The sequence below is a fragment of the Neopelma chrysocephalum genome, unplaced genomic scaffold (assembly GCF_003984885.1).
Source record: "Neopelma chrysocephalum unplaced genomic scaffold, ASM398488v2 Primary Assembly neopelma1_252, whole genome shotgun sequence".
NCBI lineage: Eukaryota > Metazoa > Chordata > Aves > Passeriformes > Pipridae > Neopelma > Neopelma chrysocephalum.
Genome location: NW_020897914.1, coordinates 428,358 through 448,583, shown reverse-complemented (window position 1 = coordinate 448,583; position 20,226 = coordinate 428,358). Strand labels below are relative to the sequence as shown.

The window sequence follows — 20,226 nt, the reverse complement described above, 5'->3', positions numbered from 1 at the left end:
TCAGCTGTGTATCCCCCCACTTGGACTGGTCAGATCGAAGCCTTTTTGTATCCACACAGTGACATTCACCTTCCTATACCGTGTATCCTCAAAACAACAAAAACACCTCTCAGAAGAGCAGGGTCTTTGCAGGGGATTATTTCCAAGGGATCTGCAAAGAAACATCAGGTCTTACTACCACACAAGCTAAGGTTCTCCACCTCCAAAAAAAGAAAAGGCAGGGAGGAAGGGACAGGAAAAAGACCTGCAAGTCAAAGATAATGGAAACAACCATGTCAGAAGAAATTCCCTTAGACCTTACTTTTTGCTTCCAGCCTACTAAGCAATTGGATTATTCTGCCTGTTCCATTTTTATGAAAGGTTTATAAAATGTTACCTGATGGTTCCCCATTCCCCAGCAGTTCCCTGCTTCCACGTACAGCTCACTCAGGGACTGAACACCTCACACCTACAAGAACCTGGGTACTGTCCTGATCACACCCATCGAGTTGGCAGCAAGGGCAAGAATATATTTAATTTCAGGAATTTAGTGTTCTTTGCCCTATCACGTTATGTGAACTGTGCTCCTCCCAGGAGGTGTCCTAGGAGCTCTTGCACTCCCTCTTTTCCACCCCAAGAACGAACACCACAGAAACCCCCCCTCTGCAGATACACAGCGTGCTTATGCTTTTTAGCATAACGTGGGAGGTTGATGCATGAGAAAATAAGGGAAAAGCTCCTTTCAGTCTTCAATGGATTAAGAACAATGCCTCCCACCATGCTTTTGGATCTCTGTCCCGTGAACTCAAGTTTTATCATCCTTGGTTTGCTCACGGTCTTTCTCTAGCTCTCTGCTAGTTTGTTAAACTCATTATCTAGAGACAGCAGAGACTGTTATTTTTGATCTACCTACAGGGACTGTCTCCTAGATCATCAGTATTTGTCTAAACCAGCAGCAGAATGGGACATAATTCAGCTTTGTTTACAAATAATCTGGTTTTTTTTTAACACTTCTACCATCACAGTAAGTTTTCCTCCCAGACAAAAGCTCCTGTAGCAGGACAGTTTATCACCTATGAAATCCGGTTAAGAAATAATAATAATAATCAGTAAACACTAATGAAATAGGTGATTAAACAAAATTTGTTTTCCAAGATTACCCAGAACAGGTAATCAGTGTTTTCATAAATGAGTTTAGGATTTGTATGTGCTAGTCCCAAACTTACACTGCTCAGTGAATAGTTTGAGCTCTACAAAACCCTAGCAGAACTAGCAAACAAAGTTTAAACAATGCTAGTTGTGTGCTTGCACAGCTTTGTAATGGCAAATGCACTGTAAAGAATAATGACTAAAGGTGGTTGTATTACATGTAATTACCAGTAAAGGCATATAGTGATCTGAGTTCTTTACATCTGTGGAAATTCAACTGCAGTATCTTCTGTAAGGGCTTATAGCAAGGGGAAGAAATGCAGCTGGGTCCCAGTGTATGTGGGAGCTGGTCATGCTGGGTTCAGTCTTTAACTACTCACACACTAAACTTAGAGGGAACGTTTAAATTCTTCCACTCACTGAAGCTGAGCACTTCCCAAAGTTGAAATTAATTGCTTTGAACATTAAGAAAAATTACAGAGCTGAAGATGTCTGCTGTCTTAGATTTGTCGTGTCAGGTCCTTTCTTTTTTAATCATTGAGTATGTTCATGCTTGAGTCTACACACACTCTTTCCTTTTAGATACATTCGCTTTCTTGTAACTCCTGAATTTATTTCTGAGCGTTATCATTACTTACACCCAATCAGGTTATTTATGCTGTAAAACATGTCAGGATAAAACAAGTCTGAGAGCAGGTTGTGCAACAGCACAGCACTGGGACAGCATCTGTAACATGTGAAGAGCTGTTTAACATTCTCTCAGAAGTGAGAACTAAGAAAAATCAACTAACTATCCACGTTTCACAATTTCTAAGCATAATACACGGTTAAAGTCATATCTAGATTGACCACAGATAATTATCAACAAAAAGTTATTTTAGTACGTGAAAATATTATAAAATTTTTTACTAATTTGGCTTAATCAGTGTCCAGATATTTAACTTACCACCAGTTTCATGCACTTACCAAAACCACCTATTTATATCATTAGGAGCATCTCTGTCACAGGGAGATCACCTACGTGACGATGTTTTAAATGCAGCACAATGCTTACTGCAATACACCACTCGTTACTTCTAATTAAAGTCATTATTAATCTTAAAGAGGAAGTCATCAGGAAGCTCAGAGCTAGCTCAGGAAAAATGACAGGAAAAATAGGGCAGAAAGTGTCAAAGGAGAAGATACACCACATTAAAACTTCCAACACCACCTTATTCCAAATAGAAATGTGAGTGCTTAGCAGTAATGGCAGCTGGATTCAAGGACAAAGGCAGGTTTTCCTCACAGTTAAATTATTTATGAAACACAGACTGGATTCTACTTTGCAGTCAAGCACACTTATCTATTGAAATTCTCATGGCATATCACTTATAATTTCTTTGCAGGTAGTTCTGAGAGAACTAAAAGGGCTTTATTAAACTGCAAGAGGTAGAACAACTTTTTTTTTTTTTTTCCTCTTTACATTATCTGTAAAGTAGCTGGGACTAGATGTTTTCTTTTCTGTTAAAAAATTAGCCAGCCTACTTTGAAAGCAGCAACACACTTGCTTTTCATTGACAGAAAATATTTATTTACAATGGTATTTACATTAAATGATAATAAAAATAAATACTGTACAAGAAACATTAAAAATGAACAGCAATTGTAAGAAAAACTCTCATGCTTCATAATATTAACAGTTGACAGGAGCGAAGAAAACACTCCCTCAGAGAGTGTCCCCACAATTTTCTATTGTTTTTTGTTGTTTTTTTTTTTTTTTTTTTTTTTCTGGCACCTTCCTTTCAAGTATCTGGCATTAATCACTGGATCTGACAGACCTTGCCCTGGCTCTAACAAGTGTTTACTGTCTTTAGCCACCAGGACTGATCTCATCCAAACACAGCACAGCACAGAACAGGAGTATAGAACAGGGGAGAGTACAGCTGCGTCCAAGAGCAGAACGTGTGGTCCTTCAAGGCAAGAAAAAGCATGACCTTAACAGATGAGAAATTCAATTATCTTGTCAATTATTAGTCTGCAGTTTCCATAGATTTGTGGCTTTATATCCGGGTACAGAATCAGTTTTCTGGGCAGCATGTTATTTTGTAAAATTAGACCACAAAAATCTTCACAATAAAGTGTTCCCAGTCAAGTCCTCTGAACATGAACTAAACAAGTGTTTCGGAGTCTGCTCATAGCCTGTACCATCAACTTAAAAAAACCCCAAACCATAATAAATGGATCTGATTAGAATACCAAACAAATTGAAGACTCACAATGATATCTGAAAGTAACTATTGAACTACTGCTCAGTCAGAACATATATTTGATGAACTGAGAACAAAGTGAGGCAGGAGTTAAAAACTGCTGCCTGAAGCCAAGCTTCCAGTAACTGATGCAATTTTAAGATGTTCTGATCCTTGAGCAGCTTCAGTGAGGTTTTCCAAATACATACCTAAGAAACTAGTTCTGCTCACTAATTATTGGAAACATTGACTTGCTGTCCATCAGGGTGTCAAAAGCCCTTCCACCTGCAGACTTTTGTCCTTTGCCTGTTACACCTGTGTGAAACACCGCCAAGCAAAGCCAAAGTGTGACAGTTTTACTGAAACTATAGTAAGTAATTCAAAGGAGGAATGTCAAAAACACAGTATTGATACAGACATGTTTTTAAATTAACTTAAAGCTAATAAGGAAACTTTGGTGCATCCTAAAATTCAGCCTGGCAATTTAGTGAAAGGAGGAGAAAGGAAGGAAATCAGGGGACACTGCAGAGTTTAGCGGCAGCTTGCCTCTAGCTCTGTGCTTTGACCAAAATTTCAGTCAAAGTTGTACACAGTAGAGTCAAAGTACTTAGTTCCCAACTCAGGGAAGAGAACAGGGACTTCCAGAAAAGCTAAGAGCATCAATTATTAATCATTTTCATTGATTACTTCCTTTTACATCCTGCTGGATGTTCACTTAAGTTCTGCTGGTAATTATGGCTGTTGCAAGAGAAAAGCATAGTCCAAATACCTAGTTTAGAGGTTAACCCAACTTTCAAACCACTGTGTGGCCACATGAGGGGAGCACACTCTCAGCAAGCTGCTAAAAACTAAGAAAAACATTTGTGGACCCCAGCAAAAGAAGTTACTAGAAATCTTTTACTTTTATATAACTTGATACACCCTTACTGTCAAGTGAACCCAGAAACTTTTATAAAAACACCCAGCATGGAAGGACTACCAAGATCTTTCAGTCAACTTAATTTTCTTTGACTGGAAGAATAGTTTTTAATGTGTTTTTATGGTTGACAGGGCAGGATCCTACCTTTTTAAAATGTCATTGAGAGGAGAGTTACTATCAACTCTCTACCAAACAAGTAAATTACTTTTAAAGACAGGCATGATCATCTGGCCAGACACAGAGAAACACTTGTTCAGCCAGCTGCTCACTCTAAGGGACAGGATTTTTTCACAAAAACCTGTTTTTCTTCTTGCCAACCAAAAAAACCATGTAATCTACTTTTGATGGTCAGTTCACCATTATGAAACATCTCATAAGTATGAGCCCATTATCATTTCAAGCAAGGAAATAATGAGTTAAGGTACACGAATGTTAGGAAAACTATTTTCTTTGGTTCTAGGGCAAAGACTGCATGAGTGAAAATGTTCTCTGCAGGAAGTGAACAGCAGCTGGCCCAGGGGTGAGGTGGGGGGACAACAGAGAGATTATCAAACTTTATATAGACTCTAGGACAAGATTTGTGTCAGTCAATAATCCAGACAATTAGCAAGTGTAAGAGATCCACGAAGGGATATGGAGACAGGCTCTTTGCGTTTTGCAAGGCTGAGCAAACCAGGGAGCAGCTGAAAAAAACTGCTGGCAGGAAGCAGAGCACTGAGCCACAAAGCACTGCTCCTTCTGTGCAGAGGGGAAGCTGAACAGACAGCAGAATTCTCATCTCAAGCAGAAAGGGCCAATTTTCAAGAAACTGAAATATGAAAGGGCTGTAAATTATGGCGACAGAAACACGCACAATGATCAGAGTACCATGAACTAAAACAGAAAAAATTGCAGCATGTAATTATCACACAGTGACTTACAGACAAGACTAATCTAGTGGTGATCTTTGGGCTAATGAGGAGAAACATAGCAAAATTAAAAATATAACAACCTCAGAGGAAAAGTGTAATTGAATTGCAGGAGCCAAATAATGATTTGAATAGTTACAGAAACCTAAGAGAGATAAAACCTTACTTCCTCTTATTTTCCCAACTTTCCTATATCATCACCACCACATCCACGGACTAAGTCCTCTTTCTTGCCACCTATTAATTTTCAAATTTAAGAAAATCTTTTCCCCTTTCAGATTTAAAAATAACGCTGTAGTTCCTATTTAAGTAGAGGAACCCAAATTTTTTTTTGTTTCAATTCTAAAAATAGGTCCCCCATTAAGCAACTGTTTTGCAGTGTGGCTGTACAAGTATCTACGAAGCTCTCTAAAACTCCATGCATCCTCATGTCTCATTTGAAACTCCACAAGCACATGAACAGATCCAAAGTAAAGCTCTTCATATGTGACTGAACAGATAGACAGGAAAAAATATGGTGTCGAAAACCTACCAGGGACTTTGTGCAATAAAATCTAACAAAGGGAGAAATATCAACAGGAAGAAATGGGATACAACAATCCAAAGAGTATTTAAGTAACTCAGATGTATCAAAACCAGAGAGAAAAAATATGAAGAACATGTAAAGACAACATATATGGTTATGAGAAGAAGGCAAAGGGGTCCATTACCACTTTAAGTGGGTTTCCAAACAGAAGTCCTGGCAACAATTTGTGGAAAATCCTCACATTCATTTACTAATGTCACACACGGATGTGGACAAAACAAGAGGTATTTGATTTAAAGAGCAGGGGGAAAAAAATGCTACTAACGTAAAAAAAAAAAAAAGTGTGATACAGGTTTCCTATGACACCAAAATTAAGGGACTGTTCTTTCAAGACCAAAAGAGAGGATACAGAAATCAAACACGCCCCACCCCACCACACTATGGATACATGAATACTTCTTTGTGCTCCTGGAAGTCACTACCAGTTAGATTGTTTCACTGCTGACTTCAAAATAACAAAAACATTAGACAAGACAGGAACAGGGTACTGGCAGCATGTGTGGTGTTTCCCTCTGTGATGCACGTTATGACTGAATTTGTATTTGAATCTACAGATACATGCACTGAGTAGCATTTTACAATTTCCCAAAATAAGGTAAAGGAATGATGCAGAAGTTGGCAGGAAGGAATCCTAAGAACCTACTGTAACTATAACACCCTTCCATGTTAGCACCAGAAACATTTTCTAGTATTTCAAAATGAAAATTTTCCAGTTAGATAAACAGAAACTTTGTTGGTCAAAAACACTACACTCTCAGGGAAAAAAAAAGTTAGTCTGAAGTACTTTTTGAACTAACTCTACAACAGAGAGTTGTAGAGTTAAAAATACCCTTCAAAAAATTTTATACAAACTTCTAGAAAATACATAAAGCCAAATTTCTAGAGAATACATTAAAAAAATCAAATGACATGGACAAAACAATCCAAGACAAAGAATGTCCATCTATTTGTAAGGGCACATAGATCAGAAAAAGAAGTTGTCTGACCATCTCTTCAGCAATGCTGAGAAAAAAGAAACTTCTCAGTTTTTCTGAAACGATGATCTTGCCTGCAGTATTTTACCTCAGTCTTCTTTGTTACAGTACTAGCATAACAGGAGTAATATTAACACTACAGATTTTAATTATTACCATTCTGGAAACAGAAGTTGACAATACAAACAAGTGACGTACGGGATGTTTTTCCCCCTGGATTTTGGAGCGGTTGTTATATGAAAACACCACCACCAAAAGACATCTGCTCAGCTTCAAATCTGCAGCTGTGTAAAAAATGAGGGTTTAAACCACCAAAAGAAAACACCAACTAGATAACAAATTTAAGATTAAAGGCAAAAGAGAACAAGTGTTTATGGGGCAGATGTGATTCAGAAAGAAGCTCTTTCCTAAGGCATCTTTGGATTTCTCTCAGTGCTTTCTGTAGCAGCTTTTAAAATTTTCAATCTTACAGACACCACAAGAAAGTAAATGCAAAATATCTTTCGAGTGTCAGAAATGCACAGACCAGTTCCCATAACCACAATTAACTGGGTCCATACATGAAACTCCAGTGACAGGAGACAAGCCAAAATGCTCCAGGGAAAATGGCACACTTTCACAAAATAACTGGAAGAACAAAGTAAGTAGGTTGGGCACAAAAATAGTGAGGTGGGGAGGTCATCACCACTATAAATCTGCTCTCCACCCTGGAGTAGAGCTGATCCGTGCTCTTCCAATAAAACACCTTTTACAGTGCTGTCTGCGCTGTGTGGGGATGGCTAAACTGAGGAATGGGAAAATGAAGTATTTATCTTCTACAAAGTCAGGCTTTAGAAAGCTTCTGTAAAATAAAATTACTGATAAATTGCATTGGTGCTGTGGGGGAGGCAGTAAAGTCTCCTCTTCACTTGCACAGAGGAATTTCCCCACATAGTCTCATAATCATAGACCAAAGAAAGATGATTTTCTTGAGAGAAGACGGTATAATTTTTGTTTCAGAAAGGCTGGGTAAGAGCATGCCATTGCTACTGAAGTAACACACTGAGGAAACTGAAAAATCAGAAATATATTTGTTGGCAAAATGATGCAAGATAACAGTTCTGCCAAATTTACATTTTGATCTTTTAATATTTCTGTTAACACAGCAACCCTGTATTGGGAAGCAAAGTGCATTTTTAACCTTAAAAAGTTAACCAAAAAAAAAAAGGAAGCTTTAACAGGTATAATCCCACATCAACAGTTTATTTTCAGTGCAAGTAAAATACAGAAATTGCTTTAGTACACAGAATACACCTTCATTAGGCTGGTCTCTGTTTTTGGAATACGTACTCCCCTGTGGATTATCTGCTGCTGGAAGATGCAGTTTTACAAATGTCAGTGTGTTTTGAACGTGACCAACTGCAACAAGACTACACTGGAGAGAAGGTACAGCAGGTACAGAGAAGGTTGGGAAACACCTGGCTCTAGGAACAACAGGCTCTTCATCTACTGGAGACACTCACTGCTCACTGGCACTCACTCCAGCAGCAGCTCCCTCATCTCTGGCTGTGCCTTTGGACCAATGCACCTCTCATGGAAACCACTGGGGTTTAGTTCTGCAGTGAGATGCAGTTTGCATGACATATGGCAAAGCAGCAGCAAAACAGTCCTGCTATCTTGTACGAACATGTAAACCCTGACAGGAAGTTTGTCTATCATACAGGTTTAGGAAGACTTTTCTGCTACTGTGTGAATGAAGACTTTGGGGGGGGGGTAAGGAAACAGATTTTCCAGATTATTAGTGTAATTTATCACCTTTCACTAACAGATGATTTATTCAGCCTGATTGGAACTAGCGTTATCAGACAACATCTGGTCAGTAGAACACGTCACCTAAACCAGCAGCAGGGTTTAGGTCCTTGCAGATGTCCAGTTTGTAGTAACTGGGAACCAAGAGCCATGGACTGCAACAAACTGAAAAATTAATTAACTTTTCACTCCTAAGCTTGAGTCCTCCTTTCTGTGCAAGGATTGCAAAGAGTAGACACATCAGGAAAAGCATTGTGATGCTCTTCATGTCTAGTAAATGCAACATCAATTTCTAAGAATTTTAACATGGCACTTTAAATTAAAAGTCAAATTCAATTCTAATTTAAATTCCCCACATTCAGATACCAATACTGAACTATGTTTGTTAGATACCTGTGATAATTGCTGCTGCTAAGTATTTTTCATGAGAATTCGTCTCATGCCTACTCCTTACTTGCAAAGTAAGTTAAAATAAGTAAACTTACTTGCAAAGTAAATTATTACGGCTTGCAAAAAAAGTTAAAAACCTTATTCAAATATCAACATTCTGTTGGAACAAAAGTTATTAATTTGGTAAATAGAGATCATGCACTGGGTTAAAAACAGCTGCTGCTATTTCTAGTAAGTAATTTCCGTGGAATAAACCCCCATTTATTAGAACCTTTTTTGAATTTCAGTCAACTGCTGTGGTTTGCTACACCTGTGGGAGTGAGGGCACCAGAGAGGACAGAGTTCTGCAGGAAATAATGAAACTTCAACCATTGTGCAAAACCCAGATTAATTGCCTGTATTTCCATCCAGACTTACTGGGAACAGAAATCCTCATGGTGAAATTGTAGACTAAAACACACACAGTAAGTGCTCTTAGGGAGAAAGGATAATCCTTGAAGAATTCTGTGATGCAGGGAAAAGAAAATGGCAGTGGGAGAGCAGCAGGCAGCGTGTGCAAAGCCTCTGAGAGAGCAGGGTGTGTTTTTCAGCCAGGAAATAGTGGCTCCATCTCTACAAACACGGCTGGCAGGATTGTCCCTGCTATTTAAAGCCTCCACCGCTCCAGTTTTATAATGTGATCACAGGAATTCTGAAGTTTAATAAAAGCATTACAATTCCTGACTGCATTTTCAGAAAAGCCCTGTTTAAAACTGTCAGCAAATGTAATTAATATGTACTTCAGAAATGACACATCTAACACGCTTGTGACTGAAAGGTGATTGGAATGATTCCTTTTTACTCCATTCCTTCAGAAGCAAAGGATACTCCTGACAAGCTGGGAATAGCGTGAAACAAAGAACCTACCTTTGCCCAAAGATCTCCAGAATGTAACTGCAGAGCATTTTTAATGTAATAAAAGAGCAGTCTGATTTAATTTAGCTTTTTACATTCCTAATCTTAATACCGTGTGCTCACTTGTAAGCCTCTGGAGAACAGTGACTTCTAAAAGGAGAATGGTAATTGACAGAAATCCATATTCATCAACATTATCAATATTTTTAAGGACTAAATTCAGCAAAGTAGCCAAGAGAATAATGATTTTGAGAATGTATGTAATGCTAAAGATAAAATAATTTTAAATTCATTTTAAGTAGGCGAGGTCCTGCTAGGGAAGTGAGGTCCTGCTAGGGAAGCAACAAAGAATTACTGTTGGTTGAGGATTTAAGGGTATAAAGCTCTGTAGGGGAAAGGCATCTACATCAGCTGACCTAAAATAAGCAAGTTTCTGCATCCTTAAGAAAGGTTGGTGTGGTCCTTAAAAAAAAATCCCAAACCAAACAACAAAACCCTACCCTTTTTTCTCACTACATCAGCTGCTCTAAGTAAAAACATTATTTCTGCCTATGAATTATGCATGGATAAGAAAGAACAGAAGGCAGACGTAAAGAAAAGGCAGGATTCTTCTTGACCAGGCACAGACCCCAAGCAGTAACACACTGCACCATATCAAGCTGCACACTCAGTCAATCCTTAGAAAATAGGAGACATCTTCCTAACAATTTTAAGTACCTATGCTACATACAAATATGTTTTACAGCTGTCCAGATTTGTATTTCCCACATGCAACTGTTCCTTTCTCTTGATTTGTTACAATTCAGATGGAGGAATTTTATCTACAAATTTTGAAATGTGTGGTTACTCCTTTCTAAACTCATCTGAAGAAGAAACACCTGAACAAATCTGGCCAGTACTTTTCATGTTTTAAGACAAAACAACTTCAAATATTTATTTTTTTTAACTTTAAAATAACTGCAGTCTCAAAATACTATTTAATACTGTGCAGTCTTCTGTTAACACCTTTAAACTCAAAAAATAAATAATTTTAGTTTACATTAAAGTCAATCAAGACCTGGATTAGGTGTGGGTATGAACAGTGAAATATACTCTGTAGACCAGCTTTTACTTGAAAGAAAGGGATGAAAAAAAGAATCTCCTACACTCATTTCACCTGGATGTAAAAGCTGATATTTGCAAACACAGCAGGTCTACTGATGCCCACATGGAAATGTGATCTAGAGGAATGCATCTTCAGGAACACTAATGCACAAGGACAAACCTAGGCTGCCCTAGTTCAGGCAGCAGAGCATTTACCTAAAGCTCTCTTTTCTTGGTATTTTTCTTGTCTTTTAAAGCAAACATTTTCAATCTAATTGTGCATGTGCTTTAAAGCTTTTACAACACTACTGGCACAATCTCTTCCAAGACTGAATCATTTTGAAACATAAAAGAAACCAGCAAACAAATATTAAGGCGATAAAATGTGCCACTGGGGACCATTATATAGGTTTTTATATATTGATATATATAAAAATTATATATGCAAACATAACCGTTACATATATAGTATATATAAGTATTATTTTACCTCACTTTAACAACATAATCAGCAGGAGCTCTGAAGATGCTGAAAACACACTTGTCACACCTTCCATTTTCTTTACCACAAGTTTTTACTGCTTGTGAGACACCAGGCAAGTTCTGAAACTTCAGTGATGATTATGTCTAATATACGATTAGTCACTATGGAATGATCAAACATTTATATATCTGAAAAAAAGATCCACTAAACATGAAATCTTTCCAATCCAAATACTGTGCACTTCCTCAAATGTGTTAAAAGCTGCAAGAAAAAGGAACTAAAACAATAAGGAACTTTTGAAAGTGTCTTGAAGGTCAGTTCCTTATGTCCAATATACCAGTGGGGAGCTGAAGGTAACTCAAAATTACATCACTAGGATTTCTGGTTCCTTAGTTTCTCCTTTGGCAAAAGAGGGGAAGTCAGTATCCTAAGTTCACAGGAAAAGTCAGGCTCGAAGAAACCTCAGAAGTCTCTTGTTCCACCTGCTGCTCAAAGCTATGGGGTCAGACTAGGTTACTCAGGGGTTTATCCAGGTTTATTTTGAAAACCTCCAGGGGCACAGAGACTGCACAATACCTAGAATTAAGCAAAACTCTCACTCTTCTACTGCACTAGTATGAAAAAAGGTAAAAAAAAAAAAAAAAGACACTGAATATGAGATCATCTCTGCAGTGAAAATAGCCTTTTAAATGTATTTTCCACTGGACTAGAAAAGGAAATAAACTAAAATATTTTCTTTTTCAGAACTTTTAATTTTACTATAATACCTATTTTTATTATGGCAACATGCCTGGAACATCAAATGAGTTTGAACTTCTTGGAACTTCCAGGGATACCCATTAAACTTGTACTTAAGTGGGAAATTACTTACCTAAGAATACTATCTATATATGAACCTGTGCTATGTATCTCCAGATACAAAAAAATGGTGAAAATTTTCAAAGAAAAACGTTTTACTCTATGCTCTATCTTGGGACAAGTTTCTCCCACAGAAAGTTGGGGGGTGGGGTGGAATATCAGCTCTTCCTTCAATTCAAAGATGATTCCCAGATTTTTTTAATCCTTTAGAGTAGTGATTATTTACAGAACCAGAAAGAATCTCAACCTTTGATGAAAACTAGATCTCAAGGAGCATTAGGTCTTGTGTTAAGCAAGAAAAAACATTGAAGTCTTGCTGTGCAAATTCTGAGGATGGTAAATGCTTATCAGAGCTACTCCTTCCTTAACACAGAGAGAAAAACAAAGCAGAATAGGGCTATCTTGGAGAAGAGAGAAAGAAGTCAGCTAAAAAGGAAAGTTCAAATGTAAAAGTATTGTATAACTATTTAGACTTGATTTCCCCAGCATACACTATTAATAATAGACTGGATGCTGAGCTACATTTTCAATTCATTCTACTCTTTGTTTGAGAACTAGCTACAGTTATTACAGCAGTATTACAGTTACTAATTTATATGGTATTATGACTCTCTTTAGAGGAAGGTTTTTTTGAAGTGATGGAAGTTTAGAATGTAAGATTTTAATATAACATTTAAAATATTTTCATGCTCTATCACTCTAAAAAGGCAAAGAAGAAAATCCTAGTGAACGTATGGTAGAAAATACACACCTGTCAGCACACACCAGCAGTTGGGCTTGTTTTTTACTAAAAGGTATTTTCCCCCTCAATATTAAGCAGCTAAGGCAACATATTGCCCCAGCTTTTTTGAATGAAAGTTTTAAGTGTACTCTCTGAGAACGTGGTGACTTGGTAGAATCACGTACTGGAGTGCTGTTATAGTTAACTTTCAATGTCTCAGCTCAGGCTTGTATTTATATAGCCATGGTAAATTCCCTTTACAGATAACTGGTGAGCAAAAAGGTTCATACAAAATTTCTATGAATGGTCAAAGGCAGATAGAAATTACTTTCTATCTTCAATAACAGTATGTGTAAAATACTTGCAGTTCTTGCCTTGTCTAAGCCAGAAAATCAAACCGCAGTGATATAAGCACTTCTCTATGTGGCTGTAGTTACATCTGGAATTGCTCTACCTACCTACATATCTCCACTGGGGCAAAATCAATGCATACACACTATGAGAAATATTGAATTTAAAAAATATTGCATTTTAAAAAATTACATAACTAACCCATTGATTAAACTGTTCAACACAAGCCAGAACTGGGCAGCTTGTGTAATGTACCAAAATAATGGCTTGCAGAACTACAAATATCGGATGCTTCCGCTGAGATAATAACTACAAACAGCAATGGAGCTGTCTGGGATGGAAGAAGTGTTAAACTTAGTCTGTGAAACTTTTTATATGATAAAAATATTTAGAGAAGTTGTAGATTTCTCCTGTAGAGCTATACTTGTCATGCTTACAATGTGCTTCTTCGAAGCTAAGACATTTAACAGCCCAAACGCTTTCCAATTAAAACAAAAACCCACCTCGTTAAAACCCTTCCTACTATAAAATATGAATACACAAAACTTCCAACACAGTTACTTTACCTGCGAGACACATGTATACTTTCAGCAGCAAAAATCAAAATATCTTCCTTTTAGAAGTATTTTGTTTTCAACAAAGAGCCTTTATCTGCAAGTAGCAGAACTAAATGACAATTTGTATTTTCACTGTGAGATAAGGATCAGTCACTTGGAACGTTCTGGTGCTGAACTTTGAAAATGAACCTTGAGTACGTGCTCGCATGCTTACACTGTCCAACTGCTATCTGCAGAACCACGCAGTACATGTGTGCCTTGGTTACATTCCCAAGTGAAGGAATCCAGAGCTGGCCTTAGCTCTGAGGAGCAACTTTAAGATACTTCAGCTTTAGAGCTGTTAAATTGACAAAACTTAAAAGAAGAAAAAAAAAGTCGACATTACTTCTTAGGGACTACTAAACAACGTAAGGAGCTTTAATCGGGTGGTAGAAACAGGTTTCTCCCAGTTACACTAAGAATAGTGGGGTCATTCCTGTAATAAAACAGCACTGACTGGGGCATCCACCAACCACATAGGGATTAACAAGGGAAGGTGCCAGATTCTGCCACTGGATGGGGCAACCCAAGATGTTCATACAGACTGGGGAATGAGATGCTGGAGAGCAGTGCTGTGGAAAAGGACCTGGGGGTCCTGGTGGGTGACCAGTTATCCACGAGTCAGCAGTGCCCTGGCAGCCAGGAGGGTTCAAGCCTGTCCTGGGAACATCAGGCCCAGCATTGCCAGCTGGGCCAGGGAGGGGATTGTCCTGCTCTGCTCTGCCCTGGGGCGGCCTCACCTGGAGTTCTGGAGGCAGTTTTGGGCACCACAATATAAAAACAGACATTAAACCATTAGAGAGTGTCCAAAGGAGGGCAATGAGGATAGTGAGGGTTCTGGAGGGAAAGCTGTATGAGGAGCAGTTGAGCACTTGTCTGTTCACCCTGCAGGAGACTGAGGAGAGACCTCACTGTGGTCTTCAGTACCCTCATGAGGGGAAGCAGAGGGACAGGTACTGATCTCTTCACTCTTGTGGTCAGTAACAGGACTCGAGGGAATGGCTGGAGCTGAGTAAGGGGAGGTTTAGGTTGGATATCAAGTTTTTCACCAAGAGGGTGGTTGGGCACTGAACAAGCTCCCCAGGGCAGTGGCCACAGCATCAAGGCAGACAGAGTTTAGAAGCATTTGGACAATGCTCTCAGGCACATGGTGTGACTCTTGGCGTGTCCTGTGCAGGGCCAGGAGTTGGACTTGATGATCCTGATGGGTCCCCTTCCAACTCAGCTTATTCTTTGATTCTATGATTCACTCCATGCTCATCTTCCAAACAAATACAGAGCGTGTTCCTAACTCTACTCCAACACATCGAGTCCCCAAGAATCATGACACAGAACATAAAATTTAAAAGATATTACGGGTACCATTATTACACATACAGACACTCTTGGCACATTCTACACTGTTCGCTTGTACCCGAGTGTGTCATTCAGCCATAAACCCCCTCCTGCCTCTTCTCTGGTTCTCCAGCAACTGAGGCTGCTCTGAGTTATCCCCACAATGCCCAGAGTGTGACTTGTGAGGTTCCATCACACCTCTTTCTCATCTCCATGCTCACATTGCCACCAGCTTTTCCCAATCCTTACATGAGCTGTTGTTTTTATTATTTTTTTTCATATTGACACAGCTTCCACACTATCCTTCCATTCCCTATCCTTCTTATTTCCAGACACCTTTCACCCAATTTTTTCAGGATTCTTATTTATCCCTTTTCTCCTGGTCTGCTACACTATCCATTTCAGACATTCCTCAGTTTCAATTTTGACTCTGTGTCTTCCTATAAATGCCATGTGTCATGAGCATGACCAGCTTTCTCATGAGAAAGTAATGCCAGGCAGGTATGGAAGACAGAAACACCCCCCCCATTTTAGGGATGACATTTGCAAGCTCTCTCCCTATCTACCATATGATAAAAACTGTTGTCAAGTGTCTCACTGCTCAAGTCAGAATAGCACTCAGAGCTAAACGTAAAATAACAAGAAATAACTTGAGTATGTAGAATTTAAATGATGCAAGGAAAATACCAAACACTTTGCAAAGTCTATGCTTACCTAGACGCACAAAAGCTTTTAGTACAGTAACCAGAGGATATGAAAAGAGAAAAGATTAAAAAAAATTAAAAAGTACTCGGTTCAACCCACACACAAAAGAAAAGTGGTGTTAAGAAGCCTGCAAGGAAAGTTTTTAAGGACTGACATGGATTATTTTCAGCAAGGAGTTGTGGTTTTTTATTTTTTGTAGACTTCTACCATTTATTCTGAAATGGCTTTATTTTATCTATTGTCTCTTAGGAAATGGTATGTCAAATAAGAGATTCCATTAAAAATATAATTAATGAAGTGCCCAATTCCAAGTACTTATCCATGTAAGACTTTATCAGAGGTGAGTTACTAACATAACTGGCAGAGGGCTAACTCCAGATGATTTTTGTTGTTGAGAACCTTTGCTATGACAAATACTGGTGAGTAGATACCAAGAAAACACCATCCTTAATGCACCCAAGCCTGTCTCCTTTTCAACAACCACACTTGTGCTGAGAAAGGAAGATGGGGACCATCTCAGCATCACCATCCAAATGCCTCTGTAGTTCAGGATTTTATCATTAGTATATCAATGTTATCCCCTTAAAAAAGTTCTTTTCTTCCTCCACAACTATGGGCAGGAGCTGGGGACAAAGCTCACTGCTCCAGCAGTGGCACTCACTGCAGGCGGATCCTGACTCCTGCACAGAGTACTGTGCCATATTATGGTTCATTCCATACGAAGTCACAACTGAAGGTAAGATCCTTGCCATTTCTTGTGCCTAACACACAAGAAAAGCACAGCCATTTGGAGTGCAGCTGTCCCTCAACTGAGTTAGTGGCAATTTATCCCTCCCACCATCACCAGCTTGGCTTTGGCAGCGAAGATTCGCGAAGATCAGAGACCTGCAACACCAGCTGCAACACTAAAACTCACCAACAAAGAGGAGACTGAACTGGTCCAAAATCAGCATTTCAAAACAGCTCATCTTTTCAAGTTCAAAAATGCAAGGACTTTCCTTCTCTAGAGTCATATGGCTGGTGCCAGTATCAGCCAGGTCTCATCTCGTCCTTCTAATATTCATGCAGGGATGCCTCAGTAGAGCTAGAAGATCTATCAGAGATACCTGAAATCCTAACAGTACAAAGAAGCAACCCTCACACAAAGCTGAAAGTTTAAACAGTAGGTCTCCTTACAAAAAACACAGTATCAACATACACACATTTGTGGAATTTGCTGAGTTCTCTCTCCTTGCTGAGACAAGGACAACAAAAGAAAAATCTCACATAAAGGGAAGAAAGATGGAAACAGCAATATCAGGACTTTTTTTTTCTTTTAAATTATCCAATGTAGAGTTCAATTACATTCCAGGAAAAGGGAAGAGTTTTAGAAGCTACTTGCATCAAGGGTAAGAGCTGGTTACTAATGTATGTTTAAAAGCGAGGGACCAAACTGAAGATATAGTTCCTTTTAACTATGGAACTCATCTATAAATTTAAGTACAGGATTTGCAATTTGACTGAGTCTAAATCTCTGAACAAAGAAATCCTTTTCAGGCAGAGAATACAAAGCATACAATAGATTTAGACAGCTTAAGAGACTTCACAGTACATTATTTGCTAATAAAGATCCAGAAGTGGAGTAGAAGGAACAAATAAAAAAATCTACAGCTATTGAAGTATGATTAGACGTGCAGACATCTGTGAGCAGATGAAAAGTCTGTTTACCTGTGACTTCTGCATGTAATACATATGTGTTATTTTGTGGGTGATGGTGGTAAGAATTACATTTTGTTACAAACTACAAATTTTAAATCCAGACAGAACGTAATGAAATCTCGACTGTTTTTATGTTCAAGTTAGAATAAGACAAATCTATTGCCAAGTCTACCACGTTGGCTGAAAGATCATTTAGTGTATTACTCTATTTTAGGGACAGAAAATAGAAAAACTTATCTACAAAGTATTTTAAAAAGCATGGGTTACCATCCTTCAGATGGGAAATCTGGGAACATAGTTCTCATCTACACTTCAGAATAAAAACATTACAGTCATCTCAACCACGCATTTCTACTGGATTTTGTGTGACTGTGAAAGGAAGCAGAAGGAAGGACAGTGGAACTGAGAAATTCAAAATGTATTTGTAGCCTCGTAGCCCATGGCATCATGCTGAGAGAATAATTAAGGAATCATGTGTTTATTAATGATCTACCCAAAATATTCTCAGGGATACATCAGCCCAGACCCAGAGAGACACTGCCACAAGGAGAAATCAGAAATATCATTAGTTTTTCAATAGAAATAAAGGGACATGAAGATTTTACTGCATACAGTTTTTCACTGGATGTTTTCAGATTATTAAAAGCCATCAATGTGTATGTTCTTTCAGAAATGTTCACATGATGTCCTGGACTTCACTGCAGCTGTTTAGACAAAAGACCTGATAGTGTTTTATTGGAAATGCCTTTCAGAGGATCAGATTACTGTAGTGAAAAAAAACCATGTTGCTATACTACAGCCTGTTTTCCAAGCCTTATTTTAGCAAGAACTTTTTTAACATCAGTGAAGTTTCTACCAGTGTATTTTGGGAAGTGCACCAAACTGCACTTGCTACCACCAAGATGGTATCATGCCAGGAATTAACATAGGCAAAAGCTTCAAAATCAGGAACACAGCACTTCTACTTCAAGAGAGAAGCCAGGCTGGACCTGGGCTGTGGAGAAGAAAGCAGGTAAGTAACTCACACTCAATGCCACTTCCCCCACCTTCAAGTTCTTTTAAGATAATTCACTGTAATTATTTAAAGATGGTTCCCCTAGGAAAACATTGTAATCCTATTTATTTCTTTAGAATACTAAAAATGAGCCTGATAACTCTGCATGTACTTCTAACAAAATGCTTAAACTCCACCTCCTGTGTGCTGGAAAGCCACAGTGGGAGAAACAGCAGTCAAAGCAACATAAATCAGTGAAAAGCTGGACAGCAAAGGGACTTGGAGATTGAAGAAAAGAGATCCAGAACTTCTGGCACTATGTATGAAGGACCAAACAGGGTGTCCTGTTTATCTTCATTTTGACAAAATAAAAGTAAGCTGGAGACAGTTAATAAGTGTATCTCATACAGCCCATGTATTCATGGGTTAAACTACTGAAAAAATGCATAGCCTACTGCAGACAGCAGCTGAAAAATCCCCAGGAAAACCTTAAGAAGTCATCCTATGTAATTTACCACTGCTGTTTGTTTTTCCAATACTCTTCACAAGACTAGAATTGTTGCCTCAGACCAGTTTTAAGGGGACCATTTCATTAAATAACAGGAATAATTATAAGCTTATTCCAGTGCAAGCAAAAGGACCTGTACTAAGTCTACAGAGTTTTGTCTTTTCTGTATCAGCAAAGTGTATCCCAGTAACTTTAATGCTCTTTACAGAACTGCTTTAAAAGCATTCCTCAGCATTAAAATCCTCAAATCTGTTTTTTTAAAATATGTTCCTTATTTTGTTGTTGAAAAATCAGTAGGAATAACAATATTATTGACATATTATCCCTGTGGGTGCTAATCTTTTTCATAAATGCATCTGACTGCAAACTGGTAGTTACATTTGACTTCGATAATTCAGTGTGATAACCTGAAGAATACCTTAGTACATGAAGCAAAGCTCTGGATCTAAAGGACACTGTAGAACCCCTTCAACTTCACAGCACCAATATTATCCAGAACTGCTGTATGACATGTGAAAGTGGGAAATAAAAAACATTCCTCAGCATGGTATTTGATCTAAACAATTTCTGTACATAATGAAATCCTTTTGATGTAGTGGCTCTAGAATTGTTATTTACAGATCACTAACTCTGGATGGCAATGGCATGAGTTTTTACACAATTTGAAGGCTGTACTAAGCAAAGTATTACAGGTCACACTTCTAAATATTTAAAAGCAGAATGCAAGTGGAGAAGCCAAAAGCTGAGGATAAGTATCGTAAAGCCATAAGCTCTAAACTCCAAATAACAAAGTGAAAGCTTGTGTTTTCCACCAAGAAAACTACTTAATTGTTAACAATCCAGCTCTTTCAAATAAGTCTTCTGACCATACTTAAAAACAGTATTAGAGACCAAAGCCAAACCAAACGTGTATGTTTGCAGAAACATCCTCCCAACTCCCACTATCAGGGTTTTTGGTATTATTTTGCTTTGTTGTGGGAGATTTTTCTGCTGGTGTTGTTTGGGTTGAAGTTTGGGTTTTCTTTGCTTATTTGACAATAGAAACAAGGAATAATCTGTCCTGTCCAATTTTGTCCAGAGA

At 38.2% G+C, this 20,226-nt stretch overlaps 1 protein-coding gene across 7 annotated transcripts in view; it reads right to left on the bottom strand.

Moving 5' to 3' along the window:
• WDR33 (WD repeat domain 33) overlaps positions 1 to 20,226 on the bottom strand; it is a 68,084-nt gene that overhangs the window by 22,914 nt on the left and 24,944 nt on the right. The window contains exons 8-9 of one of the 7 annotated variants that reach the window (XM_027703872.1): positions 8,589 to 8,693; positions 7,962 to 8,500 (exon numbers count right to left, since the gene is read on the bottom strand). The exons of 3 other annotated variants lie outside the window; for them this stretch is intronic. In XM_027703872.1, coding sequence (XP_027559673.1) covers positions 8,596 to 8,693 — 98 coding nt within the window. In that variant the 3' untranslated portion in view covers positions 7,962 to 8,500; positions 8,589 to 8,595. 3 more of the 7 variants (XM_027703873.1, XM_027703871.1, XM_027703874.1) reach the window with 3 other exon arrangements.